This window comes from Mobula hypostoma, chromosome 4 (assembly GCF_963921235.1).
Source record: "Mobula hypostoma chromosome 4, sMobHyp1.1, whole genome shotgun sequence".
Taxonomy (NCBI): Eukaryota; Metazoa; Chordata; class Chondrichthyes; order Myliobatiformes; family Myliobatidae; genus Mobula; species Mobula hypostoma.
This window is the reverse complement of record NC_086100.1, coordinates 129129820-129150733: the sequence shown is the minus strand read 5'-3', so window position 1 is coordinate 129150733 and position 20914 is coordinate 129129820. Positions and strand designations below refer to the sequence as shown.

The 20914-nt window shown below is 40.2% G+C and overlaps 1 protein-coding gene across 1 annotated transcript in view; it reads right to left on the bottom strand.

The window, feature by feature from the left end:
- Positions 1-20018, bottom strand: part of exosc9 (exosome component 9) — a 29642-nt gene extending 9624 nt beyond the window's left edge. Inside the window, exons 1-5 of the mRNA XM_063046520.1 lie at positions 19924-20018; positions 13836-13930; positions 12830-12949; positions 3234-3336; positions 1302-1439 (exon numbers count right to left, since the gene is read on the bottom strand). Coding sequence (XP_062902590.1) covers positions 1302-1439; positions 3234-3336; positions 12830-12949; positions 13836-13930; positions 19924-19989 — 522 coding nt within the window. The 5' untranslated portion in view covers positions 19990-20018. The remainder of the gene's footprint in view (positions 1-1301; positions 1440-3233; positions 3337-12829; positions 12950-13835; positions 13931-19923) is intronic.
- Between the last annotated feature and the right edge of the window lie 896 nt (positions 20019-20914).

The following is a 20914-nucleotide window of genomic DNA, read 5'->3' as shown; positions in this document are numbered from 1 at the left end:
TCATATGACTCCTTACCCTATATTCGTACAAATTAATCAGTTCGTAACATTGAAAAATAATAATTTTTTTATATTAAAAAAATCTAACGCACTACCAAGACCGAAGCTGATTAATAGAAAGAAAAAAGATCATTAGGCATCATCTGTGCTTTAACAGCAAATCAAAGGTTTTGAAAATAATTCAGAAAGGGTCAGGGACAACTCTTAAAGAACAAAAACAAATCAAGAAAAATGCCGGGATTCCCTTCCTTTATTTGAGACAGTATGCTGCTTAATTGGGTCAAAAGGCAGTTTCCAACTACAATCAGTCATGTGCACTTACACGATCGTAGACACTACACCTTGCTGAGTGAACAGCTTTTAAATAGCATCAGTTACGTATGTTTATATTCAGAAAACAGTGATTTTTGTCACTGATATATGGGAAGAAATAAACAAAGACAATTCAGAACTGTTTTGCTCACTACCATTTCAAACAATCGGGCTTGGAAATGCCAGAAATCGCTGGGAGTGAAAATGAAACGATTTCACAACTTAAACAAGTTAGGAACTACAAAGAACTTGAAGGTATCAACAATTATATTGAATGTTACAATGGAAACAAAGATTTGGAGAATGCGAACATTAAACATATTGTATGTGAGCAGTCCATTATCTAAACTAGTGTCTGCACTGATTTTGTTCACATAATCAAAGCAGCACAACAGCGTTTACTGGATGAATTGCTCCATTGATAACTATTAGGAACTAATACACAATTTTAGAGTACCTTAGTAGTATTGCTAGTGTTCTAATTTGTTATGTATTTCATTTAAATACATGATTTGTTACTCAGTTTGTCTTTTTATACCTTTTTAACTATTTCCATGAAACTGGCTAATTGAGACAGCTTCTTAATTGGGCCAAAATGTACTAGTCCCAATTAACCAGAATCTACTCTATTTGCTAAATCAGCGAACACAAGGGTATGAATAGGAGATAGGAGTTAAGCTTTGGCTGACCTCAAATTCATGGGGGGAAAAGGGATCTAGGTGGGCACAAACATTTTGGAATTGTCAAAGATGTGAATGAACATTTCAGCAGTAAAGGATAGATGGCAAAATTATAACACTGGGAATGGGTTATCTTTTCAATGCTGTGAATGGTGAGCTCATTGAGGTTTGTAGAACAATGGAAACAGAATGTGCTTTTGGATGAAGTTACCAAGTTTCAGCAGATGAGATAGGATAGCAACAGTGATGCTGGATGTATGATAATTCCTTGGGGAACATAATGTAACGAGAGTTTTCCTGAATACTCACTACAGTGACTTCTTCTCCTTGGATTGATACATCAGGTCTTTTAAAATGAGACAATGCCACAATGGCTGCTATGCTTGCAGCATCCATAATGTTGCCATCGTGATTTAACAAGTGCAAATCTACACGAATCTGCCACACCTGAAACAATATCAAAGAATGAAATTAAAATTAGCTACCTTGTTTACAAGCATTAAACAAGAGACTAAGAATCTGAAGAAATAATCCTCAAGTGCAAACTTTATCAGTCTTGACAGCTGAGTAATAACATATACATATTTTCGCTATTCTGGGTAGAAACATTATACAAGAAGGGTCAGAAAGGGTGGAATCAAGAAAAATTCATTTAGTGGGTCACCTATAACATAATTTCTTGGTTTTCCTTTTGCATCAATTGTCATAACATAGAAAAAATGGTATCTAGCACTTAGGCAATGGCACTACAATAGAAAGAAAGACTATCAGATATAGGAGCAGAATTAGGCCACTCAGCCCATTGAGTCTGTTCCACCATTTGATTGTGGCCAATTTATTTTTCTACGCAGCACCATTCTCCTGCCTTCTCCCCATAACCTTTGATGCCCTTGCTAATCAAGAGCGCAGCAAACCTCCCTTTAAATATACCTAATGACTTGGCCTTTAAATCATCTGTAGCAAGGAATTCAACAAATTCACCATCCTCTGGCTAAAGAAATTTCCCATCTCTATTCTAAAGAACATCCTTCTTTTCTGAGACTGTGCCCTTTGGACCTGGACTCTGCCACTAAATAGCTTTTAAAAGCCTCAGAAACAGGAGTTTGCAGCTATTCCAAACACACCTAAAATTAAAAACAATAAGAAAGTAACTTCACAGGATAAACTCACTTCCTCACAAGCCTTGGCAAGGAGTAGCTTACAACAGACTTCTATGATTTCATCCCTTGCCTCAGTACTTTGGGTATATTGTTCCATATAAATTATGGGATAGGGGGAAGAATTTAAATGAAATAATGCGTCTTCAAAATCTATCTTGTAAAACTGTTGCTATCATAATCAACAAGTCTTAAAATATTCAAAACTGCCCAACCTAAATTCAATTTTTTTCTCTGCATCAATGCAATATTAATAGCGTGACCCCTACTTTCCAATCATGTTAAACCTTAATATACACAGGTATAACACAAATAAAGTCTATTTGTTCCATGTCTGTTAAACTAAGAGCATACTAAATCTATTTTACATACAAAGAACACTATATTAGTTTTAATCAGCTGAATAAATATTACGAAATATTAGATTTAACAATCGATATACAAAATCATTTTGTTCAAGCAGATGTCAGTCACCATGTTTCATAATACTGTAGTAACAAGTTCAGTATACACACACTAGAATTTTTCTTGGCTCGTTTCTCAGATGAAGTTTTGCATATAAAGACAGTTTCTGAGTTTCTTTTTTGCAGTGTTTTTGTTTTGTACGCAAGCTGCTTTTTATTTCATAAGCCATGTCACCAAAACTGTAATTCCCTTTGTACAAAAAAATCTAATAATTAAGTTACATACATCAAAGTTGCTGGTGAACGCAGCAGGCCAGGCAGCATCTATAGGAAGAGGCGCAGTCGACGTTTCAGGCCGAGATCCCTTACTCACTCTTCCTTCAGTTAGTCCTGACGAAGGCTCTCGGCCTGAAACGTCGACTGCGCCTCTTCCTATAGATGCTGCTTGGCCTGCTGCGTTCACCAGCAACTTTGATGTATGTTGCTTGAATTTCCAGCATCTGCAGAATTCCTGTTGTTTGCTAATAATTAAGTTATAAGTTTATTTGGCTGTACTTGACCTCAAGTCACAAATGTCTTTCCCTACCTAATGAACTGTCCAGTTCAAAGCAAGATTAGTAAGGAGGGATTTAAGATACAAATCCTCAAACTCCAATCACCAAGCTCCTTTCTCATCTCACCTTTGCACCTGCTACAACACAAAGGGATTCTGTGTCTATACACTTGGAATTTCTCAGACACCTCTCCAGCAGCCGGTTCAGTTTAACTAGCAACTCTGATTGTCTGAAAATCAAAAAAATTACATAATATCATTTAAAATTATAGACCAATCATTTTATACAGAACAAGAGTGGAGAGTTATAGCAATGTACAAAATTATACCTGTTCTAAAGAGAAACAACTTGCTAAATTTATAGCACTAGTTCCAAAGGTGACTTCCCATAAATGTCCAACAATCTCTAAAATGAGAATCACACTGTTACACTTGTTGTTGTCACATATCCATTCAAAAGGAGTACTGGTACTGAGCAGCTACGATGCCATCAAAGCGCCAGAACACCCAAACGTGATTTCACAGGGCAGCAAAACAGGAAAAAAAAGGACACAATTTTTAGTTATTTTTAAATACACATCACAGGTAAGGCCCTCCCCACCACTGAGAGCATCTACAAGGAACATTGTGCAGGAAAATAGCATCCCTAATCCAGATCATACTCCGTTCTTGCTGCTGGCATCAGGACAGTGGTACAGGAGCCTTGGGCCCCAAACCACCAGTTCAGGATCCGTTATTACCCCTCATCTATTAGGCTTCTGAATCAGAGTGGATAACATTAATCATTCCAACACTGAACTGATGTCACAACCTACAGACTCACTTGCAAGGATTCTACAACTCAATGTTCACAATATTATTATAATTTCTTTATCTATTATTATTTCGTTTCTCTTTTTGTATTTCCACAATGTCATCTTTTGCACATCAGTTGTCTTTCTTTGTATGTAGTTTTTTAATTGATTTTATTGTCCTTCTTTGTATTTACTGTGAGTGCCCACAAGACAATGAATCTCAAAGTAGTATATGGTGACGTGTACTTTGATAATAAATTTACTTTGAACTTTTGAGTTCTTATAAAATTAATGCAACATTACAAAAAAATTTCAATGCACTTTATACTGAGATTGACTCTTAAATTTTATGAATTCACTTCATTCAATCCAATCCAGAGTCAGCATCAGGTTTATTATCACAGACATGTTACTGTTCCTTTCCACGCCTGTGACGCATTGGATGGCAACCTTGCCATTTCTTAAGCATTTGTCTATTTTTAATGAGGCCAAGTTGCTAGTTTGACCCTCAACCCAGCACAGATGGAAAGCATACAAAGAGCTGGCTCGATCTGAACCCAGGACTACTCACTTGGAAAACTGGCGTGGATGCCACAACACCACTGGCTGGCTCTCACTGACATATGACCAATGAAAAAGGTAGAGTAGCACAGCCCCTACTTAAGGGTTGACTCACTAACAATAATTCTGGGACTTGCACAATAAACTATGCATTCATGCATGGAATTTTCTACCTGCCGTTTGTTTCAGAGTCACGACAGTTTCAAAAGTACTGTAAAATATGAGCATTTACAACTGCAGAAATAAAATGTTGGGGAAAGTGAAATTTGTCATCAGCACTAGAGCAAAATGGCAATGATGAATTAGCATATAATCTTGAACACAATATGATTTTCATTTCTTCCATATTTACTTTCACTTGATATTGTATTAACCAGGCTAATTCAATCTTTTATATAAACATCAGATCCAACTTTAAAGAAAATTACGTTGGAGACTTCAGTACGAACAGCAATTGTACAGGTATGCATACAGTGCCTATAAAAAGTATTCACCCCTCCCCACTGGAAGTTTTCAAGTTTTACAACATTGAATTACTGTGGATTTCATTTGGCTTTTTGACACTGATCAACAGAAAGCACTTTCATGTCAAAGTGAAAACAAATTTCTATAAACACAAAATACTTGATTATATAATTACTCACCCTCTTCAAGTCACTATTAAGTAGATGCACCTTGAGTCTGTGTGGATAGGTCTCTATCGGCTTTGCACATCTCAGCATTGCAATTTTCCCCCATTCTTCTTTACAAACTGCTCAAGCTCTGTTAGATTGCATGGGGATCGTGAGTGAACAGCCCTTTTCAAGTGCAGCCACAAATTCTCAATTGGATTGACATCTGGACTCTGACATGGCCACTCCAGGACATTAACTTTGTTGTTTTTAAGCCATTCCTGTGTAGCTTTTGCTTTATGCTTGGGGTCATTGTGTTGCTGGAAAACAAATATTCTCCCAAGTCACAGCTCTCTTGCAGATTACATCTGGTTTTCCTCCAGGATTTCCCTGTATTTTGCAGCATTTATTTTACTCTCTACCATCATAAGCCTTCCAGGTCCTGCTGCAGTGAAGCATCCCTACAGCGTGATGCAGTCACCACCATGCTTCATGGTAGGGATGATGTGTTTTTGATGTGCAGAGTTTGGCTTATGCCAAACATAGTGCTTAGTCTAATGGCAAAAAAGCTCAATTTTGGTTTCATTAGACCATAGAACCTTCTTCCTGCTGACGTCAGAATCTCCCACATACCTTCTGGCAAACTCCAGCTGAGATTTCATGTGAGGATTTTCAACAGTGGCTTTCTCTTTGCCGCTCTCCCAAAAGCTGTGACTGGTGAAGCACCCGGGCAACAGTTGCTGTAGGCACAGTTTCTTCCATCTCAGTCACTGAAGCTTGTAACTCCTCCAGAGTTGTCATAGGTCTTTTGGTGGCCTTCCTCACTAGTCTCCTTCTTGCAGTCACTCAGTATTTGAGGAGAGTCTGCTCTAGGCAGATTTACAGCTGTGTCACATTCTTTCCATTTCTTGATGATTGACTTATCTGCACTCCAAGGGATATTCAGTGACTTGGAAATTTTCTTGTATCCATCTCCTGACTTGTGCCTTTCAATAACCTTTTAGCGGATTTGCTTGAAGTGTTCTTTTGTCTTCATGGTGTGGTTTTTGCCAGGATACTAACTCACCAGCAATTGGACCTTCCAGATACAAGTGTATTCTTACTACAATCAATTGAAACACCTGGTCTGCACACAGATTATCTCCATTTAACTAACTATGTGACTTCTAAAACCAATTGGCTGCACTAATGATGATCTGGTGAGCATATTAAAAGGGTTGAATACTTATGCAATCAATTATTTTGTGTTTTACATTTGTAATTAATTTAGATCACTTTGCAGAGATCTGTTTTCACTTTGACATGAAAGAGTCTTCTTCTGTTGATCAGTGTCAAAAAAAGTCAAATTAAATCCACTGTGATTCAATATTGTAAAACAAAAAAAAAAGAAAATTCCAAGGAAGGTGAATACTTTTTTTTCAGTACTGTTTTTACACAAATAGAGCCTACAGACCAAAGAGGTAAATTTATCCAGAGTAAATTTTAGAAACAAAAAACCAGGGTTTCCCAGACCCCTTGCTTAATAGAATTGGTCCATGGCATCAAAAAAAGGCTGGGAATCCCTGCAATGAACAGAATTAGACATTTTGACAATGCAGTCTAGCTTTTGATTTTAACCTGAAACCTATATTCTCTTCAACAATTTTTTTTTGGGCTAATTCCCCTTTAAACAGACTTGCTGCACATCACCAATGAGTTATTTAGATATCAGAGTAAAATGATTCAGACTTCCTATAATATTCTACAGACTAACACACAAGTACCAGAAATTGTCACTTACTCGTGAACTTTGGTATCAACGGTCACTTTTTGGAGATTATAAAATTTAATGGATGGATTAGCATCAGTGTAGCAGAACTGGTTTTATTCAAGCGCCTTTTCTATTTCTATACAGAAGCTCAAAATTTCCATGTCTACCAAAAGAGTAACACTGCTCTATCACTGGCCTTGGGCAGCACTGCAATAATTTTACAACCTCAAAAGAACATACACAAACATATATAGAGAATAGCAGTTAATACAGAAATGTTTATTTGATGAACATTTGTTGCTTGTTGAGCTCTCCATTTATTAGTGGTTTGGCAGTTCCGGGAAACTGCATGTGAGCAGTAAGCTGAATGGACATACCATGGACTATTGGGGGGAGGAGGTGGGAAGAGAAATGAGACAAATATGATACAAAATGGGCCTCAGTGTATCCCGCCATGGTGTGGTTGGAGATAGATTCTAATTGTGGTAGGTCGCTTGTGAACCAAGTTGAGGAAGGAGTGACTATCGTTTAATCTGTATAAATATTATATAGTACATATTATACACAATTTTTTTGTCTTTCGTCACTGTACATTTCAGGTCTATATGAAAAATTGGGAACACTTAATAATACACCTGTTATTGCAATGGAGGCAATTTTCTTTCAAGAATCGTACAGCTCAAATATAGAGATATTAAAGATGGAAATAGAGCTGTTTCCGAAGATGCAAGCAAAGGAGGAGTGAAGTTAAGATGGCGCTAAACGGTGACTCCTTCGCTTGCATCTTCGGAAACAGCTCTATTTCCATCTTTAATATCTCTATTCTTCCCTTTCCGGGTTCTTTTGAAGACCCTGACCTGGAGTTACACGTTGACTTTGGTTCTTTGCGGGAAAGGGACCCGCTCTCAGGATTTCATGACTGGCTGTTATTTAACATGCCAAGGATGTGGCCTTAGAACTTAGCTCGCCTTTGGTGGTCTGAGATCTCGTAGCTCTGGAGACGGGCAGATCCAAGGTCAGTGTCCCAGCAGGAGATCTGTGTGTCGTGGGAGTCGGAAGATCTCTGGCTGTGTTCTCAGAGACCCAAGATCTTTGGGTACAGAGCTCGGAAAAGGCGATGCAAGACTCTCACCATCGTGAACCAGCAAGTTGTTTGTCATGTCTCCCCTCTCGCTGTGAAACGGAGACAACTCTTTCTCCCTTACTAGCGAGAGAGAGCGCCTGTGGCATGTCGAATACCGGGTGAACAAGTAGTCTTTGGGGTACTGCAAGTCTGTATCTTTGCTGTTGCTTTGCCGCATGCTTGAGTGTTCAGTGGTGGGTGCCAATGCTTTTTTTTTGCTGATGGGGGAGGAGGGATTGTTGCTTTGCTACTGCTTACGTGAGGGAGGGAGGGAAGGTGGGGGAGGAGCTTTGGGGTTCTAACATTTAATTGTCATTCATGCTTTGGGGGCACTCCTCTGTTTTCATGGATGGTTGCAAAGAAAAAGCACTTCAGGATGTATATTGTACACATTTCTCTGACATTAGATGCATCTTTGAAACCTTTGAAACAATGCCTCTACATCACAAACATATTTAAAGGTCAACACAATTATTCAAATATGACATTCATATATTCACACAGATTCACTTTATCAGTTCCTACTACTCAGGGATTCTGATAACTTTGAATACCTACAATTATTGCTTTTGATAACAGTAATTTTTATTTTAACAAAATTCTGAAATTTTCCATTCAAAACCACAATATTTCAAAACATTCGCTGACGAAACCACTGTCGTAGACGAAATCAAAGGTGGTGATGAATCAGCATATAAGAGGGAGACTGAAAATCTGGCCGAGTGGTGCCATAACAACAACCCTTCACCCAATATCAGCAAGATCAAGGAGCTGATTATTGACTTAAGGAGAAGGAAACCAGAGCTCCATGAGCCACTCCTCAAGAGGACCTGTCCTGGGCACAGTATGCAAGTGGAATTACAAAGAAAGCACGGCAGTGACTCTACTTCCGTATGAGTTTGTGGAGATTCGGCATGACATCTAAAACTCTGACATACTTCTATAGATGTGTAGTGGGCAGTATAGTGACTGGCGACATCACAGCCTGGTATGGAAACACCGATGTCCTTGAATGGAAAATCCTACAAAAAGCAGTGGATACAGCCCAGTCCACTAAATCAGCAGTCTAGTCTTTACAGGGTGCTGAAGGGAGAAAGGGAAGGAAAAATACATTTGGGGGCAGCATTTTCTGATCATGCTGAATGCCAGTTCTGTTGAAATGAAAATTAATGACAAGGCCTATCCCAACATGGCTCAAGACCAAAAGGGAAGTGAGAGCGTAGAAGAACAGGAAATGAGACAGACAAATCTGAGGGACCCAAAATACACAAAAGAAAATCAAAATTTGGTTGAAGGAAAAAGACCAAATACACTACTATATCACCAGAAAATAAAATAGAATGCTAACAGGAAGGTTGGGCAGAACGTTATGAAAATAGTCATGGGAGTCAAAGTGCTTACAGTGAATATTCCTTGCAGTTGAAGTAGATGTATTGAGACACGGAACAGAAGAGTTAAACCATTCAAAAGGCATCAGAAAGGTTGAAATTTGGGACTAGTGTTAAAGAAATATTCTACTTTGCAGGCACAAGCAACAAACTGCACCAGTTTGCAGCAGGAGCCTTCAGTGTATCAAGAAAAAGAACTGAAGGATAGCATCTCCCACGAAATGTGCTTTATTTTAATAACAACATTTTAATTCATTTAATAAATTATATGCTACATCTAACAACATTCAGTTTGAAAGCGAAAGGTGGATGGGGATGGGTTGTGTAACCATTGTAGAAAGAAAATGGAACATCAGTGGGCCGAAAGGAGATGCAGAGCAATTAGGAGTTGATTATGTGAAAAATTCACTGTCTGCTGGAAAGAATTTAAGGATCATAAATGTAGCTGGGAAATGATCAAAGAGGGAGGTAAAAAGAAACAAGTCAAACAGTAAAAAAAAATCAACTTCATGGATAAGAACATGCAGAGGGAAGGAAGGAAGCAGAAAAGTCTATGCATGATCTGAGAAGTTGCATAAAGCATGGAGAGGGCCTTTCTTTCAAAAGATATATTTCAGAAAATCACAACTTGATTCTCAGTAATGAAACCAAAATTTAGCATACAAGGTGCAGAGTTTCTGGAAGGTGGAGATCAGCTATGATTATGTTTTACAGACAATATCTGGGTTAGAGTCCAAAGGAACAAATTCCCTTTAAGTTCAGAAGGTGGTGATGTAGTTCTCTGGGTCCAATCTCAATAACATTTTGGAAAGTTGCATCAAAAGGTTTAGATGGGGCAGAATTTGTTAGGTGTGTCCACAAAGGATTCCTGACAATGTGTGGACGGGCCGACTACAAAGGAGGCCAAGCTGGATCTATTACTAGGCAATGAACCTAGTCAGGTGACAGATCTCTGAGTGAGTGAGAATTGTAGAGATAGTGACCACAACTCTACACCAGTACTTGCAGGAGGTACGGGAAATCTTTATTGAATACTTTGCTTCAGTGTTCATCAGTGTGAGGGACCTTGACGAATGACAGGACAGCGTAGACCAGGCTAATATGCAGAACCTTGTTTTCATTAAGAAAGAAAGAAGACATGTTAGAACTTTTGAAAAATATTAGGACAGCCAAGTCCCCAAGGCAAAATGGGATATACCACAGGTTACTATGGAAAGTGAGGGAAGAAATTGCTGCACCTTTGGCAATGACCTTTGCGTCCTCAGCAGCCATAGGAGTACAACTAGAATATTGGGGGGTGACAAATGTTATACCTTTGTTCAAGAAAGGTAATAGGGATGATCCTAGGAATCCTGGGCAGAGTGGCCAGTCTTAGACCAGTGGTAGACAAATTATTAAAGTGCATTCTTAAAGACAGGATTTACAGGCATTTGGGGAAGTCTGATTTGGCTTTGTGAGCAGCAGTTTGTGTCTCATGAGCCTCACTGAATTATTCAGGGAACTGATAAAACAAGTGATGAAGGTAGGGCAGTGGATATGGTATACATGGATTTTAGTAAGGCATTCAACAAGGTTCCCCATGGTAGACTCATTCAGAAAGTCAGGAGGCATGGGATCTAGGGAAACTTAGATACATGGATTCAGACTTGACTTTCCACAGAAGGCAGGAGGTGGTAGTAGATGTAGGGTTTTCTCAGAAGTCAGTGACCTGTGTTCCACAGGGATCAGTTCTGGGGCCTCAGCTCTTTATAAAACATACAAAATGCTGGACAAACTCAATATTTTGTATGTGTTACTCTTGATTTCCAACATCTGCAGAATATTGTGTGTTTCCTCTGATCTTTGTGATTTTTGTAAATTACTTGGATGAGGAAGTGGAAGGGTGGGTTCGTAGGTTTTCATGACATGAGGGTGGTGGTGTTATGGATAGTGTAGAAGGTTGTCATGGATAACTACAGGACATCAATAAGATGCAGCGCTGGGCTGTGAAATGGCAGATAGAGTTCAATCTGGAAAGTAGGTAGTGATAAACTTTATAAGATTGAACTTGAAGGCTGAGTACAGGGTTAACAGCAGGATTCTTAGCAGTATGGAGTATCAGAGGGATCTTGGGGTCCATGTCCATAGATCCCCCACATTTGCCACACAAGTAAATAGGAAGGTCAAGAAGGCAGCTGGTGTGTCAGACTTCATTTGTCAGATGACTAAGTTCAATAACTGTGAGTTAAAGTTGCAACTCTGTAAAACTCTGATTAGATCACATTTGGGAGTAACGTGCTCAGTTCTTATTGCCTCATTATAAGAAGGATGTGGAAGTTTTTGAGAGGGTGCAAAGGAGATTTACCAGGATGTTGCCTGGAATAGAGAGCATAACTTATGAGGAAAGGTTAAGCAAATAAGGGCTTTTCTCTTTGGAGCTAAGGAGTACGAGAGGTGACTTTTCAGAGGCATAGATAGAGTGGACAGCAAGCACCTTTATCCCAGGGTGGAAATTGCTAATATGAGAGGGCATAATTTTAGGGTGATTGGAGGACAGTATAGACAGGATATCAGAGGTAGGCTTTTTTTAAAAAAAACTACACGGAGTCCTGTGGATGTGAGGAATGCTCTGCCACAGGTTTTGGTAAAGGCAGAAACATTAGGTATATTTAAGAAACTCTTAGATAAGCACATGGATGAAAGGAATTTGGAGAGCTATGTGGGAAGGAAGGTTTAGAAAAACTTGGGAGTAGGTTAAAAGATCAGCACAACATCATGAGCCAAAGGGCCCATAATTTGATGTAGTGTTCCATGTTCTATTAAAATGTCCCTACTTTCATACTCTATAAGCTTTGCAATAAAGACCAACATTCTACTAACTTTCCCAATGATTTACTATACCCACATGGAAACCTCTTATGTTTCATGTAGTCACTGCTTGTCATCAAAAGAACTACTAAAGCTTTGCATGCATTAGCACGAAACTTTAGACAGCCTGATACTAACAGGATCACTTCACATAATGTGTTGTTCAATAGGCCAGCATTAAATTTCCATCCGTAAATACCCTTGAAATGAATTGAAAGCTGGATCATTTCTGACAGCAGTTATAGGTTAACAGCATTACTCTTTGTCTAGAGTTTAATTAATAGTATTTCCTATGAAATAAATCAGTGACGAGATGTGTGTTTAGGGAAATCCAGCAGTTACATTATTTCTGCAATAGTTACTTTTCTATAGTTCCAAATTTGTCTAATTAACAGGATTTAAACTTCTCAGCAGCCAAAGTGAGATTTGAATATAACAGGCATCTGGAATGTTAGTTCTGTAAATTAACCATCATGCTATCAAAAGCAGTTTGCGAACAAACAAACACAGAAATTAATTTTATTAGGTCTGATATCAAAGGCACTTCCTATATTCAAGAACAAAAATAAATGTTACTGGAATCAGAAAGAAAATGCTGGTTACTAGAAACCTATTTATAATTGTGATTTTCCATTTCTGGCGAACTAACCTGCCAGTTTCAAATGCAGGAGATGCCATTGGGGAGAGTTCCAAATTGAAGAAGATGATGCCTTCTGTAGGCCGACTAGGTTTAGGAGTAACAAGTTCACATGATACCTGTGCAAGCACCCTGAAATCATGAATGATCACCAGTTAAACATCTTTTAATTTGACTCCAGAAACAAAACAAACTGATAAAATACCAATTTCAATCATATTGAAGTGTAGCATCAAAGAAGCTCTCCACTGTCAGAGGTGTATCTTTTAAAATAAAGTAAAATTGAATCTCTGCACATTTACGAAAACTAACTGCCACTGAAACCAAGTGGGGATGAGCTTTTCTTATGTCCTGGCGAAAATAAGTTCTTACTAGGCAAACTTTAAAAACCACAATTTTTAAAAAAATTAAAGTACATTGGTGGATTCCAGACTCTAACCAAGATTATTGGTTTCAACTGCTGAATTTTATTTTTGATCATATTAATTTGATTGTAAAAATTATCTTAATTTTTATACCTGTGGACCTTTATATTATTAGTTGTTACCTTGCTAATCCTGCTGCTTCGCATTATCCCTTTTATCAATTACACTTTCCAATCTTCACTCTCCCCCCCCCCGCCCCATATATGTATATAAACATATCCTGGACTTCACAAGATAAAAAGACAGCACTGTTGTGGTCATCAAACACTGGGAACAGGCAATAAATCCAACTATTATATACTAACTGCATTTTTGTCTTTCAACTTTAAGAGGTTGAAAATACTTATCAGAAAAGAAAGCAGGAAGCTTATAATGCTTAGTGTTTCTGCAATACAACACAGCTACTTAACAAGGCCACGAGAGAAAGGAAATCAAAACTTGGTCATTCAGTGCCAAGGTACTGCAACAATGCAATACCAAAGTTGCATCTTCACCCATCCCGACAATTAAGTTTAATCCATTAAAAAATATGGCTTCAATAAAAATATTTCAGAGTTACAAATTACACCTCCCTTGAGAAAAATAAGTGTTACCTTGTTTTACCTAGTTCCACAATACAACAGCCAAATTCAGTTCCAAATGTTATCTTGATATTCCTATAATCATATGTCTGTCTTCCATCAAGACGCTGTTGATCAAAAGTAAAAGACGGTTATCTTTAAAGCAAACCAGCTCATCATAACAATTCAATAACAAAACAATATCCATTGCAGATTATGGCTTGAATTTGAAAGTTTATTCATATTTTCTTGAACATCAAGCTCCTCTGCTCACTTCCTTATTTTCCAAAACATCGGGGGTAAAAAAAAAATCAGGCAAACAAAATTAGTATATTTATCTTAGTTGTTAATTTGAAGGCAAGAATAGGCACCTCTCAGTTCTTGTAACACAAGATTACTGTTACAGTATACTTGTGTACATGACTATTCTCAATTAGTCTTCCTAATCTACATAAGCAGTGACAGAAGACATACGCACCGTTTAAAAATGTACATCCTAAAATTAAGGTTTTTAACAGTTACGTGTATGGAATTTCGCTCTGTCATGTTTCAATGCACCTTCTGGTAACTCATTCAATTTAGTTTCAATCTCTTCTCATTCAGTCTCAACAGTGAGTTGTAATGGGAACCCAGAGGAACCCTAGTCTTCTCAAAGGTTTCTACACTACAAGGTTTCTGCTGGAACATGGAAAACATTGGTCCCATATCTTACTTCTGGGCAGATGGGGCTCATCAGATCATCTAGAAGGAAAACTCTAATCTCAAAACTTTGCTGCTTGCAGCTATACCCACTCACAGGGAAAGCTTCGGGAGTAAACCCCGAGGAAACAATCCGGAGCTGGACTCCCTAAGGTAGTCCCACGTTGAGTTCAACGCTGACTTTCAACTCCTGCGACACTGCTGGTACCAAACTGTATCAGTTTCTGCTGTTCCTTTGGGTTCATCAGAAGTGTGGAGAGGGGGAGTCTGCTACATGGGCAACAGCTTGCTCTCCATGTCGTACTGCCCAGGCTTGCGTATCTAGGCAGTTAGGATGAAGCACCTGTAGTTGACCCTGACCAACTGAGCCCTCACTCACTCATTTTATTTATTCCTGCATATATAGAGCACAAAATTATGCATAGATGTGATTTGTGAGAAGATCAAGCAGAATGCAGGCTCTGTTCTATGTTAACCAACACACATAAAAGTTGCTGGTGAACGCAGCAGGGCAGGCAGCGTCTCTAGGAAGATTGCATTTTTGCAATATATTTGAGATCTATTAGCATTTGATCCTAGAATGCAAGAACCAGTGCGGAAGCTACTTCATGAATTTGCCCCAAATGCATTCTATGAACTCATCTTCCAAACCCCTTCCATCAATTTGATTTTGCAGATCTACTCAAGGATAAAGATTCCTGTGAATATTGTTCTCATTTTCCTTATTTCGTTGACATACTTCACCCAACGTTATGCCCTTGTTGGGGATCTAAAAACAATCGTGAGCATTTGTTGTGACATTAGCTCTCCATGCATAGCAACTCAGCTTCTCATGATAAGACACCCATAACATCAAATATCTTGAAAATTTTAATTTCTAACCTTGCTCAATATGCAACCATACGTGTGCCAGCTATTAAAAACTACTGTAACTGCTAACTACTTTTTAATTATTTAATGTAATAAACTCTTTTTCTCTTATTTTCTATTTTTATACAAATGAATGTGTTGTTTTCTTTCCCTCTCTTAAACCTCTTCAATCTCTCTCAGCACTTCCTCTTCCATGATAAATCAAGCAACTTAAGGAAACCTCTGAGAATAACTTGTTGAATATCCACAACACTCGGTGAAGCCTGAAGGCAAATTTTGGTTGGCTGTTCAACACTGCACAAAGCTGGCTGTGCACCTTGTCACCCATTCCCAGTAGCCATGCTGTTCAAAGTCTGTAGTCCAGGGCCTTCTCTGAAGGATTAGGAAGAGCTGCAGCCACCGGCCTAACAGGAGTCATGTATGGAGATACAAGTGACTGCAGATGCTGGAATCTGGAACAACAATCTTATGGAGGAACTTGGCAGGTCGAGCAGAAAGTGTGGGAGGCAAGGAACTGCTGATGTTTGTGACTGAAACCCTGATATGTGTGCTCTGAGCATTCTGATCCTAGTCAATATTTCACTAGTCAAGGCTCACTCCAGTGGAGCAACTTACTCCTCCACCAAGATTAGCAACTTACTGAATACAAAATTCTTCTACAAACCTGTCCCAACATTCAACACAAACCCCCAAAAATAAATGATCCATGAAATTCTGGAAAACATGAACCACATTAGCACCTTTAGGAGCCTTTTTTCAATTAAGATGGGTTTCAATGATGAAATTGCCAGCATAATCTTTGATCACTGGAGGAAAGGAGTGACTCAAGATCAGGACGTCACACATAAAACACTCATCCCCATTCTCTTATGCACTTTGGAGACATGAATTACCTGCAGTGGCCATCCAAAAGCAAAAGCACTGGAGAGATAACACCAAACACAACTCAGCAAAATCCACCAGCAGGGTCAGTGGATTAGTACCAGCATCCTTCCCAGCGCCACATTTCTTTACATTGAGACTCTTAATTACAGCCAGCTCCAATGGGCAGGTCATACCATTCACTTGCTGACACTAGACTCCTTAAAAGGCATTCTATTCAGTGCTCTGTACAGTAAGCCGTTACTAAGAGGCCAGAGGAAGCACTTCAATTACATTGAATTACAATCAAAAAAAATATGCACACCAACTTGTGGGAATCCCTGGACCATAACTGCTCAAAATGAAGGAGCACAAGGGATGACATAGAGCAGTGGTCCCCAACCTTTGGGCCGCGGACCGATACCGGGCCGTGAAGTATGCAGCGGTGCAGTGGTAGCCGGAACGCATCCAGCACATCTTCAAGAAAAAAGTCGAAACAAACAAGCTAATTAATTAGGTGCTGCCCAGAAGCCAGTCTTCATCAGAGGAACTGAGGTGGAGAGGGTCAACAACTTTAAATTCTTCGGCATTAAGGATCGACGTTTCTCTCTCTGAAAAGTGTCAGAGGATCTGTCCTGGGACCAGCACATAACTGTCATTACAAAGAAAGCACGGCAGCGTCTATATGCTATTAGAAGTTTGTGCAGATTCAACATGTCACCTCGATCCTGACAGCCCTGTCTTTTCAGCCTGTCTGGGCTGGTGTTTAAATTGACTAAACAATGGAACAGCTGAAGGCTCCAGTGCCCTGGAAAGAGGAGTGAACATCGCGTAGAGCAAGTGAAATTGGCAACCACCTCTGATCTGGGCCAACATTTACGTGCCAGGCGGCACCTAATTAATTAGCTTGTTTACTTCGGCTTTTTTCTTAAAGATGTGCTGTGTGCACTCCGGCTACCGCTGCACCGCTGCATTCTTCACGGCCTGGAGGTTGGGGACCACTGACATAGAGATCCTCAAGTCTCTTCATCTGAGCATATGAAACTCAGCAAAAATACAGAAAGATAATGCCACCTCATTTGTAACATACTGTAGATATCACATTCATCTCATCTGGCACCCCAGAATGCAAAAACTAAAGTGGAAACTAGTCATGTCAACCCGAAGGGGTTGACCAATCAGAACTGTATTGTGCCGCTCTTGACATTTGTAAACACTATGCATAAATTTTGCTCAGCTGAGCTTGCTTCCTTGACCTTGTCCAATGACAAATAAGCCCTGCTGCCTTCAGGACTCCCACCTGCAAAAGAAGGGTATTTTCACACCAATGATACTAGGTAGCTTTTTGCATCTTCCCCCATTTGAATACTATCTTGTCACACTATCCTACCAGGTTGTTCATTCTGCCATCGACCTTTGCACTAGTCCATCCTTCCCTAATCCAATGAGTTAGAACATAGAATAGTACAGCACAGTACAGGCCCTTCAGCCCACAATGTTGTGCCAACCCTCAAACCCTGCCTCCCATATAATCCCCCCCACCTTAAATTCCTCCATACACCTGTCTAGTAGTCTCTTAAATTTCACTAGTGTATCTGCCTCCACCACGGACTCAGATAGTGCATTCCACGCACCAACCACTCTCTGAGTAAAAAACCTTCCTCTAATATCCCCCTCGAACTTCCCACCCTTTACCTTAAAGCTATGTCCTCTTATATTGAGCAGTGGTGCCCTGGGGAAGAGGCGCTGGCTATCCACTCTATCTATTCCTCTTAATATCTTGTACACCTCTATCATGTCTCCTCTCATCCTCCTTCTCTCCAAAGGGTAAAGCCCTAGCTCCCTTAATCGCTGATCATAATGCATACTCTCTAAACCAAGCAGCATCCTGGTAAATCTCCTCTGTACCCTTTCCAATGCTTCCACATCCTTCCTATAGTGAGGCGACCAGAACTGGACATAGTACTGCAAGTGTGGCCTAACCAGAATTTTATAGGGCTGCATCATTACCTCGCCAATCTTAAACTCTATCCCTCGACTTATGAAAGCTAACACTCCATAAGCTTTAACTATCCTATCTACCTGTGAGGCAACTTTCAGGGATCTGTGGACATGTACCCCCAGATCCCTCTGCTCCTCCACACTACCAAGTATCCTGCCATTTACTTTGTACTCTGCCTTGGAGTTTGTCCTTCCAAAGCGTACCACCTCACACTTCTCCGGGTTGAACTCCATCTGCCACTTCTCAGCCCACTTCTGCATCCTATCAATGTCCCTCTGCAATCTTTGATAATCCTCTACACTATCTACAACACCACCAACCTTTGTGTAGTCTGCAAACTTGCCAACCCACTCTTCTACCCCTACATCCAGGTCGTTAATAAAAATCACGATAAGTTGATATGAGACCACAAGACATAGGGGCAAAATTAGGCCATTCAGCCCATTGAGCCTGCTTCACCATTCTATGCTGGCTGATTTATTATCCCTCTCAACCCCATTCTCCTCCCATCTCCCTGTAACCTTCGACTCTCTGATTAATCAAGAACATATCAACTTCTGCTATAAATATATCCAATAACTTGTCCTCCACAGCCATCTGTCGCAATGAATTCCAGATACACTACCCTCCAGCTAAAGACATTCCTCATCACTGTTCTAAATGGACATCCCTCTATTCTGAGGCTGTGCCCTCTGGTCCCAGATTCCCACACTCCTCTCCAAATCCACTCTATCAAGGCCTTTCAATATTCAATAGCTTTCAAAGAAATTACTATCCTCCCAATTCATCTAAACTCCAGCAAGTACAGGCCCAAGCCATCAAACACCCCACATGTTAACTCTTTCATTCCCAGAATCGTTCTCCTGAACCTCCTCCAGACCCTCTCCAATGCAAGCACATCTTTTCACAGAGGGTCCCAAAACTGCTCACAATACTCAAAAGTGTGGTCTGGCCAATGCCTTATAATGCATTCTAATACGTATATCAAATCAGTGCGAGCTGGTGACAAAATACGTCGGAGGGAAGGTGGGCAAAAACCAAGTTGCAGGAGTACAGGGAGATAAGAAACTGCACTGACGAAATTGCTCTCCTGAGGGCCGGCATGGGGGAGGAAATACCTTCGTTGCAATTAAAGAAATGCGGTTCCATAACTAAGCGAGGACCAAAATCTTGCTTTTTAAATCAAGTAACAAGGACGATTGGGCACTGTTATTACCAACATTAATAATGGAGTCCAAAAATTATTCCAGTCAACACCTCTGCGTGTTAAGTATACTTTGCTGCAAGAAGGCACACGGCCAGCTGTCGGTACACAACAGACAGGCGGCCAGTGTCGACGAACACTGCCAGCCAAAAGGGACCCAGGATGAGCTGCCCGCCAATATCACTATGTTGAACCGCGGATGCCACCACGGGGCCCCGGCTTCCCTTTCAGCCCTGTCCCAAGACGCAGCCGGGATCATATGGCTCAGACACTCGCGAAAGGAAGTGACTCTGTTACTGATAACAAGACACACAGAACGCTGGAGCAGCCCCGCGGGCTGGACAGCGTTCAGGCCGAGACCTTTCGTCAGGACCGATCCCGAAGCGTCGACAGTCCACCTCCCCCGACATGTGTGTGTGTGTTGTCCATATTTCCAGCATCTGCAGCCCCTCTCTCGTCTCTATGAACCGAGGGCTGGCTCGCACCTGCTTCTCGGCGATGGCCTGCAGGATGAACTGCCGCTCGCAGTTAGATAACGGCGTCTCCCTCATGATCACACGATGGCCGCTCAGGTCTCTGACATCATCAGTCCGCGACCGACGACAACACCCAGGGACACGTTGTTGTTGAGCCGCAATGTTAACTCTTGGGAGTTGGGAAAGGGCGTCTTCGGGCGTTAAAGCTGTTTCATAATTCCTGTACTGCATCAATGCCCACCCTTTTCCTTTTCATCTCCCACTTTCTCTGCTAATGAAAACCATTTCGTCTTCCTTCTTTCCCAGTTCTGACTAAAGGTGGGACCTTAAAGTTGTGTCTCCTGACTTTAGAAGTTAAAGAGCTACAAAAGGAGTAGTCTTCTATGGTGAATGGAATACCTGAAATATTTGGATAAAACAGGCAGTTTTGATAATGGTTTCATAACCATCATTAGGATCTACAGCCATCCCACCCTGCAAAAACTCATTTCAGGGAAGTAGCACCACCACCCCCGCCCCCTGCAACCCCAAATTCCCCTCCCCCCCCCCCCCCCGTCGACCTCCAAGGGTGTATGTATACGGGACATTCGATTATGAAAGAACACAACAATTTATTTGATCACATATTGAAACTATTTACACACACACACACATATATTCCTTGTTGAGTATTTTGTTGACAGTCTCAATGCTAATAGCTAAGTGCTAATGCAAATAGCTTTTCTATTTCTTTTGCAAACTTTCCTTGTACAGTGATGTGGCTTGCTTGGCAGATTTGAGCATTTTGCTGGAAGTCTCAACCTCATAGCAGTCTGTGTCAATGAATTTGTTAATTTTGCAAGACATCAGATTCACAATTGTGTTATATTATCATGGAATCTTTTTTTTATTCTATTACAACTTTAAGCAAGTCTACAGGAAGTTTGGCCTCATCACATAAGACATCAATAGAGTAGCTCCTTCGCAGCTAGCCAGCTAGTTTAAATAACATTTGCTATGC